Genomic DNA, 11,944 nt, shown 5'->3' on the forward strand with positions numbered 1-11,944 from the left:
CCTTGACCTAAAGGTCTCTTCCCTGCCTCTGGCCTTGATAGCTTCAGCTTAGGCCTTGATGCCAGAGCAGACCTAGTCGGATCCATACACCTTTATGAAGACAGGCCAATATCCACCACTGAGGTCAAGGAATAGGCCTGCACTGCTTGTAGCTCAACCTTAGCTCTGATTAAGAGCCTATCATCTGATACATGGCCATTTCCAACATCCAAGGTATGGTGTGTCCTATGAGAGAAATGGACCCTGGGCACTTTAGTCTCCTTAGGGAACAGTCTAGACTCTTCAGCAGGTTCTCATAAGTCATCTGTTGAACCCTGTCCCATCTTCATTTCACCTGGCTTTTCCTTTTCTAGTCTGTACTTCTTTGCTAGCTTCAGAGATCCAATCCTCACTTGTTCTTTATTCACTCTGTTGACTGCTGAATGATGCCAAAATCAGGTCTTCACTTTCCCTAGTTACCAAGTTGGGAAGATACCCATTTTGGGGGTTGTAACACTGACTAAGTCTCTCTACCTAGTCTAGTCCTGGCTTAGCCTCAACTGGGGTTGGATTATAGAGATAAGACCAATTACATAGCTGACTCATCCCACACCATTAATCAGAAATTTTTAATTCTTAGCCTTCCCAGAGTTCACAACTCATTTAGCATTGTTATCTGCTCACTGTTGGAAAAAAAAATTGAGACAGTGGATGCCTCTCTATCTTATTATTACTGCTCTTCTATGGGTTTATGATACCACACGGAGGTAGTATTAGTAGCTTTAGGGCAGTCTATCTGGAGGGTTAAGAATATGAGGCTTTTTCTATCCTTCTGAGATACAAGGAGGCAAAGATTTTTTTTTTTTTTTTTTTTTTTTTTTGTCGTATGCGGGCCTCTCACTGTTGTGGCCTCTCCCGTTGTGGAGCACAGGCTCCGGACGCACAGGCTCGGCGGCCATGGCTCACGGGCCCAGCCGCTCCACGGCATGTGGGATCTTCCCGGACCAGGGCACGAACCCGTGTCCCCTGCATCGGCAGGCGGACTCTCAACCACTGCGCTACCAGGGAAGCCCGAGGCAAAGATTTTTAAGGTTTACTTAGAATATCTGGAATTTTTATGATATCAAAGAAACATCTTGTTACTAATCATAAATGAAAGCAAATTATAATAGCATTATATAATGTAGCTGTGAGTAGTTACTGCTGTTACTATAAAACTTTAGTAGTGAGTATAGAAACTGTAATAAAAATTCTGAATGACAGGAGTTGATAAGGTAAGATGAAGGATTTAACTAAGAAACAAACATTCTGAGAATACCAGATGGACAGATACACAGCTACTTGGGAAAGCAGCTTTCAAATGTATGGGATGGAAGGTTATATATGCTATAGGCATTGGTTGGAATGCTCTACAACAGTAAGATTTTAATATAAGGAATCAATTAGAAATAACAGCAGTAGGTTTCAGTTTACTTTGAAGAAACTTATCATTGACCTAGAAATGGTTTCCTTTGTTTCAGTTCTCTAAGGTCTTATTCGAGTCCTCACTTGCCTACTCTCCAGAGTGATCTTAGCATTTAAGATTAACTCAGGACAAGTACCTGTCATGTTCTGGTAGATAAATAGGTCACATACCTTTGAAATAAAAAACCCCACAGGCCTCTTGAATATACTACTCAAATAAAAATGTAAAAAGTTTCAAGTTAAAGATGCCCAAATTGAGCACTGAGAGGCAAAACTAAAATTCCCTTTAATTATATGTACAGTCCTTGTCCTAAAATAAAGCTTAGAATAAGTTCTACAGATATTGAAAAAAACCCTCTTCAAATCAGGAGACTAAGAAGAAATGCATATGGGACTTATTCAAAATGCTTACATGTCAGGCTATAATGCTGGAACACTGTTAAAGCTACTTTCCAAAGTTCTGGTTCAAAGTGAAAATGTCTCATGCCAAAGCTCTCCACTAACAAGTCTTGTGATCTACATGTTGAGGACTTGATTGCATTTTACTCACTCCTAATACAATTAATGAGGCATCATGGGGAATCACAAACCAAGGCCCATCTGAGTTTTCTCCTAAATCATATTCTTAGTATTTCTTGAGTACTAATCATACTTAATCATCATCAAAGTAATTCTTGAGTTGATTTGGAAATTGGCAATAGTCATCTTCTGACTTACAATGCTTTAAGTTTTTTGTAACATACTGATAGGCTAGAAACTTTATGTATTTGATGCACAACATTTTGAAGTAAGAATACAAAGTCCCAAAACATCCATTACGGATTTCTGGGTTGTGTGTAGAATATGATACAAGATTCTTTAACTCACCTCCAGATGCCTTTGACCTTTCTTTCAACTTTTCTGCAGCCATTTCACCATAGCTGGGAAGTTCTGACATCTTCACTCCAGATCGAGCTTCTGCTATTAGCTGACGAGCTCTCTCTCTCAGCTGCCGACGTCGCTCTTCATCTTGCTGCTAAGATATATTGAACAGTTGCCAACTCAGTAATTGACAGAAATGCAATTTCATTTTCAATCTGATCATCATGATAGTAACTGGTTTACAGCGTGGTGCTTGGCCCACATTATAAATAGGATGCTCTATATCAGTTGGATGTCATACCATTTTTAAAAGACATCCAAGAATCAGATTTTTAAAAAACATTTACAAATTATTGTATTATGTCTGTTAAAGATTCAAACTAGCCTTTAAAGAATGTTTGGCAATATAATTACTGAGAAAAGAGCAGGATCTACTATTAATAAAATAATCAGGCTTATAGGAAAAAAGTAACAATACTGAAAACAGAATTTCAATTAATACCTTATTTTTTTAAGATTAGAATTTAACTTGCAATTTTCTAGAAAGGCATAAAGCACTGGCTAAAAGAAATCTTTGATAGCAGAAAATGCTGCTACATCATGTTGACCAAATATAGGAAGTGGTACTTTCAGGGGGCTACAGCAGGAATGGGGATAGTATACATTAGTTCCACAGTTATTGTTGTTGATAGCTTTAAAATCAGAATTGGGTAACTGATGTACTTCTGTCCTCATTTCTACTATGCCTTCCCCCCAGACAAACATTGAGAAGAAAAAGTGAAATCTAGTGGGTTTTTGATATTTAAAATAACTAAAAATGACAGAGAATTAAATAACTAAAATAGGTTTTGCCACCTAAAAAAGGGTTATTATGAATTGCAAACACTCAATGTGAAATTGCTTTGTAAACTGGAAAGTATATGATATAAGGCATTATTATGACAAAACAAAGACTGAAATAATATGGCCCCAACATATCTGTGCAGTTATTTTCCCTTAACTTCTCCCAATCTCTATAAAACCTCACGTCTATTTATACAAAATTGTTTGTATCCTGTAGTTTCATGCATCAATGGATTTGAATATATCATTTTGTCTTCCTGAAATGTTCTTCTATCATCTATTTAACTCCTACTCATTCTTCAAGATTCAGTTTAAATCCACTAAACTTCCCCTGACTACTCTTCCCTCCTCCCCACTGGTGGAATGAAGTTCTCCTTCTTCTATGTTACTATAGTACCGTGTGTGTGTGTGTGTGTGTGTGTGTGTGTGAGATTACTTTTTAAAATAATACCTGTCAAGTTATAACTCTGTACAAACGTCTTCTTCGCAGTAGAACTGAGCTACTTGAAGGCAGGAGCTAGATGTGATTTATCTTTGTATCTTTGGTCCTTAGTACATACCTTGGTACTTGGTACTAGATATGAAAACGTAACGATTTATACTTTCAAAGCTTATATTATAGAGGGAAAGATAAAACAGCCACAATAAGGAGGTGCGATAAAAACAGATGAAGAGTTCAGAAGAAAGAGGTTTGTTTTTGTGTGTCTTTTTTTCTTCTTTCTTTTTCTTTTTTTTGTCAAGGGGAATGATCAACCTGAGTTGTATCTGAGAAAGATTAAAGATTAATCTGACAACAGTGTATACGATAGGCTGGCATAGGGGGACTGGAAAGAGACTACTTAGGGGGCTCTTATAAACAGTACAAGGAAGCTATAATGAGATTCAGAACTGGGATTGTGGCAATGGGAATGGAAGGAGACAGGTGTAAGAAATACATCAGAGCTAGAATTGGTACCTGTACCAATTCTTAGTAACTGATTAGATGTAGAGGGAAGAAAAAAGCTGAGTCAGAAGAGACAGGGGTAAGACACTAGCTTGGTAGAGTTCAAGGCTAGGCAATTCTTTCACAAATTTTGAGATGGCTAGAATAGAGAGCTGTCAAAATTAATGCAGGTAGATTAACAGAGGTATTGAATGGACCCAGAGACAAGCTTGAAGCTCCCAGTAGACAAACTGAAGCAATTTCAGTATCAAAACAAACAAGCAAACAATGACTGCAATGAATTGATTCAACGAAATCACACACTGAATCAATGAAAACTCATCAATTCATTATGATATTCAAAAAGTTCTTAGAAGGATATATAAACTCATTTGAGGTAGCTTTTAAAAGAACTCCTGAAAATTACTAATTAGAGGAAAAAACCCAAACACTTATCCTGTCTTTCCAGTGGGAACTGAAGTTTAGGGTAACTAAATAGTCCCAGTCAATTACAGAAAGCTCAACTCTATAAAATAATACCAGCTATAATAATAATATTATGTATTTTCCAAAGATGGCCATGACAGTATTTCTCATCCCACATGCTTTCTGAAATGTGACCTTGCCATTCCCTCGTCAAAAGGTAAAGCTTAATTCCCCTCCCCTTGAGTGTGGGCCAGCTTTAGTGACTTGTACATAATCAACAGAATGTAGAAGTGCTGCAGGTGATTTTCAAGGCTAGGTCAGAAAAGGCTAAACCCCTTTTGCCCAGTTCTCTTGAAATTCTTGCATTTTGTACTTTCTGGGAACCCAGCTGTCATGCTGTGAGAATCCCAAGCTACACGTAGGTGCACCAGTCCACATTCCCAACCAAGTTCAGCCTTAAGTCTTCCTGGCTCACGTGTCAAACATGTGAATAAAGCCTTCTTCAGAATCTCCACTTTTAGCCATTTTGGGTCACCTCCAACTGCTCAAGTCTCCCCAGCTGACACCCCAGACAATGTGGAACAGAGACAAAGCATCCACACTATACCCTATCTGAAGTCCTGACCCACAGAATCTGAGAATAAAAAAAATTTTTACACCATTAAGTTTGGGATTGTTTTACAGCATTAATAATTGGACCATATGCTTAAGTAACACCACACAGATTATTCCCTAATTGCAAGAGGGAAACCTAATTTTAAATGGAGAGATCAGAACTAGATCAGGGATTAGAAACCACTACTCTAATGGTCAGTCTTAGCATCACTAATGTTGAGTCAACCATATGTTATGTTTTTTTTAATTTTTAAATTAAATTTAATTTTTTACTTATTTTTGATTGTGTTGGGTCTTCATTGTTGCACATAGGCTTTCTCAAGTCGTGGTGAGTGGGGGCTACTCTTAGTTGCGGTGTGTGTGCTTCTCATTGCAGTGGCTTCTCTTGTTGCAAAGCACAGGCTCTAGGTGCGCGTGCTTTGGTAGTTGTAGCACACAGGCTCAGTAGTTGTGGCTCGCAGGCCCTAGAGCGCAGGCTCAGTACTTGTGGCGCATGGGCTTAGCTGCTCCGTGGCATGTGGGATCTTCCTGGACCAGGGATCAAACCCGTGTCCCCTGCATTGGCAGGCAGATTCTCAGCCACTACACCACCAGGGAAGTCCCTGTTATATGTTTTTTGATATGAAACATATGAAGCGAACACCACTTATAATATTCTAGCCCAGATGTCTAAAGTGAATCTACTAAGCCTTCAGATACAACCTCCAGTTTATCATAAACACAGGAGACAGAGAAACATGATAAATGACACAGCAAGGAAGCAACCAAACAAATCTAGAAAGTAGGATATTCAGGCTAATTAATCTGGTCAGTTTAATAAGAGTTATGAAAACAAACACAACAAAAAACAACTAATCATCATCTCCACCAACAAAAGGGACTTGACCAGATGCAATGTGTAGTCCTAGGTTAGATACCAGTTTGGATAAACCAGATGTAAAGGACACTGTTGAATCAATTAGAGAAATCTGAATATAATTAGAGTTATTAAATGAGAGAAAATACAACTTGACTGAAAAAAGTTTATACAGTAATAACTTCATTTTGTCTTTTTGGCAAAATAAATACATATATAAGACTTGGAAGGTTATTCACAAAATTGTCATGGTGGAGATATCTGGGTATGGAAATGTGATATTTTTGTTTTCTTTGTCTTCATTTTCTAACTTTCTATAATACACATGTACTACTCTTGTAATAAGAGTTATTTTTAAAAAGTCTTGGGGGAAGGGAGAAAAGACATGAGATGGTAGGCTTCTGGGGTGGGTGGTGGGGCAAAAGAAGAGAGATGTAACATTCAAGGGAGATTTTCTTTTCTTTTTTAAAAAAATATTTATTTAGTTATTTATTTATTTTGGCTGTGCTGGGTCTTAGTTGAGGCACGTGGGATCTTCATTGCCGCATGGGGGATCTTCTTTGCAGCATGCAGGATCTTTAATTGCGGCGTGCGTGTGGGATCTAGTTCCCTGACCAGGGATCGAACCAGGCCCCCTGCATTGGGAGCGCAGAGTCCTAGCCACTGGACCACCAGAGAAGTCCCTCAAGGGAAATTTTCTTAATATTTAGAGACAGAGCTTATTTGTAGTTAGAGGAGTGGTATGTACTGGGCAGAGTGAGACCAAAGATGCAAGAATAATATACAAAAATCCTTAGTTCATTATTAATACTTCTGAACTTAGAAAACAAAAGGAAATGCAGGCTTGATAATGGTGACTTCGGTGACGGTTGCTGATATTTCTTGAGCTTTTATGTGCTAAGTGCTTTATATGCATGATCTCATTTAATTTTTACAACCTGATTTTTACAAATGAGAATATTTAAGTTTAGAGTTCCAAGGTCACACAGCTAGAACTGATGTCAGAGCCAGGAGTCCAGCCCAGGTCTGTCTGACTACAGGGCCCTGCTTTTAACCTTCAAACTATTTGATCCCCCCAAAGTATCAAATTACATGACCAACTGAGGAAAATTGAGCTTTTACTAAACTTTCATCTTTCAAACTTAAGAAAAGTTAAGAGCACTAATAAAAACCATTATTTGATATGCCTCAGGCAACTAGGTTTAAGTGAATTTCACTGCGTGTAATAACTTCTCGCAGAGCTGGAATCTGGTGATTCAGACTAAGATGAAGTGGTCTTGGGTCATCTTAATTCCATAAAAATGAAATAAATGATTCTACCTTTATGAATATGAAATGGGAACCTTGTTTTTTCTTACCAGTTACTGCTTCCCCCTCCTCTCCCAATAATATTCCCACCTGCAAATGTTTCTGAGAGCTTACCAAGAGTGCAATTTAAAGCAGGCAATCATTAATAAAACCAACTCTAAATACTAAGTAGGGACACTTTATCAATTTCCATGTAAATTGTTTGTTTGTACCTATTTACCCAACATTGTTCTCTATACAATAGAAAAAATGTAAATGAACAAATCAGAATGCAGCCCTAATGGGACTTTCTGTTTATAACCATTAGCCCAGAGGTGTGCTGTAATTCAGTTCTCAAGTAGCAAGATTTAGCCTCATTAACAGACTACAAGGGCAGGTTACAACTCATAAAACCCTACAGTAAACAAAGTTTATGGACACAGCGCAAAATCTTGAGCCTGACTGACAGAATTCTAGTTCCCTATCAGATTGCCCTGATTTACTTTTCTACTAATGTCCTAACACCACAGAGATAATTTTGCTTGGGCCTTAGAGGGCTCCAGTGGGATGGCATATCTGTGTTGTTTGTTTTCTCACCCACTGAGTTTCCTTAAGACAAAGAACCGACTGAAAAAATAGAAGTTAATTGTTAAGGTCACAAGGAAAAGCTTGTAATTATAGCAATTGATTATGCAACCAATTTAATTGATAGTATTATTAATATCCAGATTCCTTATATGTAAAACTATTTTAATTTTTATATATAAGCTTCATTAAAAGTCAGTTTTTACAAATTGGGATATTGGGATTGACATATATACACTAATATGTATAAAATGGATAACTAATAACCTGCTTATAAAAAAATAAATTAAATTAAATTAAAAAAATTTTTAAAAGTCAGTTTTTACAGTAATATTTAAAGAATAGATAGCAACAAAATCTATGTGTCTTTCACTCAAAAGAAACATATTTTTTATGTCAAAGGAATAAAATGACCAGAGAGTAAGGGCGGTGATTATTTCATTATTTTTGTATGTTTGTATAGGTAAATATTTCTGACAATGATGGTTTGCCTAAACCTACTCAAGTACAGAAATGTTATCTGTTTTGACCCTTCTGCATTCAAAAGAAGATAGCGACCCACAGCTGTAAATAAGTCATCTGTTTACTATATCTGCTGAAAAAAATAAAGGAATCTTTTCAATGGGATGCAAAGGTAAGTAACTTAGAAGACTGCTGTCATTAAAAGTACACTCGAAAAATTCAACACATAGGAAACCTATGTATCTTTCATTTACCTGCCTAGTCTAAATAAACTTAAAAAAATTGAAGTAGGCTCCTATTTCTAAGAATGGGTCTGATGACATTTACCCTTTTCTATACAGTATTATTTACAGAGTTAGACCGAGTTATATAGAACGTTCTAGCTTTTGTAAGACAGATGTACTCTTTAGAGGGTTTGATGGAAGCTGTATTTTTGAGTAAATACTAGCTGTGTGCCTGTGCAGTGTTTTCACACATGTTGTCTCACTTAACCATTCACCACTGTGAGGTAACCACTATGACTCTGATTTGATAGAAATGGAATCTCACTTAAATATACTGCCCAAGGTCATACATCTCGTAAATGGCATAGTAAGAATTAAGATCACTGTCTGTCTGATTTCAAAGTGCTGGTCCTAGCTATTACATTACTGGTGTTCAGAAAATTTGTCTGAGGCCCTACTGCTATTGTCATTAAAAAAAACAACAGTTCTTTACTTACACTTGGGCTATACAAATCAGGTTAAACTCCCCTTTGTGCTACTGAATACAGAGAGGTAAAGAGAAATTAACTTACTTATATTCATTTAAAACTTAGGTTCCTGACTTTAAATTATAAGTCTTCAGAAAAGTACTGAATGTGGTACATTTAAGTTTCACTTTCCTCTTTGTTAACATCTTCAGAATAAGGCAAAAGTCCTGTTATGGTACAAAAAGCTTGTATTTCAACACAATGAATTAAAAATATTCAAATATAGAAGATGGATCAGCACTAACCATTTTGGACATAAACTGAAAAAATATTTAGCCCTTCCACAGCATGTTTTCAAGTTACTATTTTTCTTATCGTTCTAAAATGGTCTACAATCTGCCATAGATAGACGCACTAGTAAAACTTGACAATTTAAGGACAAACTCTTCAAGAATAAGTAATGTAATTCCTTGTTTCCTTTCCATAAAAATGTATTGGTATGCAATTTTTATATTTCACAGTTCACCGACATCTAGGCAAGCTTTCTTCCACTGCTTCAATGGTGCTACTTTTAATTTTATCCTCCTTAGTCGTAGTAATTAAAGTGATCAGCAGTGGCATCCCAGCGGCTTTGACACAGCTACAACCCCCTAGCAGACTTTTGCTTTTAAGGGGAAGGGGAAGAAAAAGACTAGAGTTTCATTTCACAGAGAACAAGAAAATCAAGCTTCTCCAATCCTCAACTTTATTCAATTGTTCTTTCAGCAGCCTTTGGATCTTAAGAATCAAATAAAAATGGCTGCCATGGGGGGTCCTTTTTATACTTGCCGCAAATGTCAATGACTGACATTACTTTAGCCAAAAAATGATGCCATGGATTTGTGAAGGTGAATTCGAACATGAGAAACTGTCAGTGTAGCTGCTGAGATCATTACCCACCCAAGGGTGTCTTTCATAACATTAGATATTTTTATTCAGTCAGTTGAAAACTATAGATTGAGAAGTCTTTCTATTTAAGAAACATGACTACACACATTTTCATGAAATAAGCTTTTACAAAATTTAGAAATATATTATTTCAAACAATGTAGTTTGCATCCTTAGTCTTTGTAAATTTGTATGTATAACAGCACAAAGCACCCTATTTCTATCAACAAACCCATATTCCATACTATCTTGTGCTTACTTGAGTTCTTCAGTGTTTCATACGGTCTTAGGAGTTGGACTTTTATTAATTGGGCTAAATACGTTTTAACTTATCTAAAATTTTTTAAAGGGCTTTACTTAGTACTGCTAATATTTCACAGGATTCTGTTCTCAGAATGGTCTGTGAAATTCCTCAATTTTATAGTAAACTAAGAGAAAGAACTTGACTGCCACCTTTTCAGCATTAGACAGGAAGCAAGGCTCTGTTATTAGGCATTCAGAAAGGATTAAAAAAAAAAAAATATGTGCTTGTCCAGAGGCAAGGATTACCAAAGTGCACCTATTCACTTGCTACCAAAGATAGAGTAAAAATAAAAAATAAAATTATAAGATCTTTAAAGGTTTGGGTAGACTAGATAGTTTCCCACCAGCTTGATCAGCTCTTGACTGAATAAGCAGGATTTAGAGTAAAACATTAAAACTGTTTAGCAGATCTTTTCAACCCGTTTCAAACTTTTCTTATGCTGGTTTGTAATATAAGCAGACATGCTTATAAATGGCCACACCTGCTCATTTCTCTGGGGATGGCCTGATCTCTGTTTCTCTAACAAAGAAAGAAAGAAAGAAAAAAAATCAGCCTTTCTTGTTGCAAAACAGAGTGGAAAGTCAAAATCTTTCTCAAGTTTGCCCCATCTGGTCAGATTAAATCTTTGATCAACCCTGGGGATTACATTTATTTTTGTAGTAACTACTAAATTTTGAATTTGTTTAAAATACATAGGCAAAATATTAAACAGAATGTGAATTTAAGTTTGAGATCTAGTTTTTAATATATGAGCAGAAAGCATAAAAGGACTAGTTCAGAAAAAATAGACATGCATTTGAAGAATTTAGATTTCATTAGTATTCATTTCACACAACAGAATATATCATACTCAAGTTTTAAAAAATATATCTCTTTGTTTCCAAATACAGAAATGATCATTTTTAATTGTAGCATTTGTTTTGCCTGAGTGCTGTAAAAATAAAGGATTCTAAATATAAAAGTGCATGATCAAGTTAATGTTGCTATATAAGCCTCTCCTTTAAGTATCTGGAAGCAATCTGGGATATAAAGTTTTATATTCTAAGTCAGTAATCATTTTCTTTCATTCATTAAACTAATATATATGAATTTCTAGTAGGTACTATATTCCTCTAAAAATAATTATTTTTAGGATTATAAAAGCAATTATTTTGTATTTTTGAAAACTTCAAATTGCATTAGCAGAACTAATGGAAATAGTTTGGGCCTCCAAAAAGGACCCTTTGATAATTTAATTCCTCTTTTCTCTGTGAAATTGATAACTTCTTAGTTTAAAAAAAATATGAGAAAAAAAAAAGAATGGCTGACTAAGTAAGTATCACCTTGTGTTACATCCAAGGCCTCTTGCTGGTTGTCTGGCTGCTCTTTTGTAGGTAAAAAGGAGCTGAACGCTCTCTGGCTCCTTAGATCTGGCCCAACAAATGCACTGCCAGTCATGCACATGGATCTAGCTTAAAACCCAGTGTGAGCCTAAAAGAAGCCAGTCAGACTGGCACCTACTCATGCAGAAGGAGATAGATTTGTCATGACAGGCTGATTATTCAATGTAAAGAAACAGTTTAGCTTTTCTAATCTGGTACAAATACATCTTTCTCAGCAAAAAAGTAAAAGGTCTAACAGTTCAAGTATTTAAAGTACATAAACCAACAAAAAAATATAACGTCAAAGTAAACCATAGGTATTTGTGCTAAAGCATTCTGCAAAACTGTCCTGCGGTTCCAT

The 11,944-nt window shown here is 36.2% G+C and overlaps 1 protein-coding gene across 6 annotated transcripts in view; it reads right to left on the minus strand.

Annotated features, from left to right (window-relative positions):
* Window positions 1-11,944, minus strand: part of EHBP1 (EH domain binding protein 1) — a gene marked incomplete at its 3' end in the record, with an annotated part of 505,676 nt that overhangs the window by 61,121 nt on the left and 432,611 nt on the right. For all 6 annotated transcript variants that reach the window (XM_081254153.1, XM_081254152.1, XM_081254157.1 and 3 more), the window contains one exon: window positions 2,311-2,458. In XM_081254153.1, the coding sequence (XP_081110279.1) occupies window positions 2,311-2,458 (148 nt within the window). The remainder of the gene's footprint in view (window positions 1-2,310; window positions 2,459-11,944) is intronic.

The sequence above is a fragment of the Mesoplodon bidens genome, assembly GCF_964165515.1.
Source record: "Mesoplodon bidens genome assembly, chromosome: 14".
In the NCBI taxonomy this organism is placed as follows: domain Eukaryota; kingdom Metazoa; phylum Chordata; class Mammalia; order Artiodactyla; family Ziphiidae; genus Mesoplodon; species Mesoplodon bidens.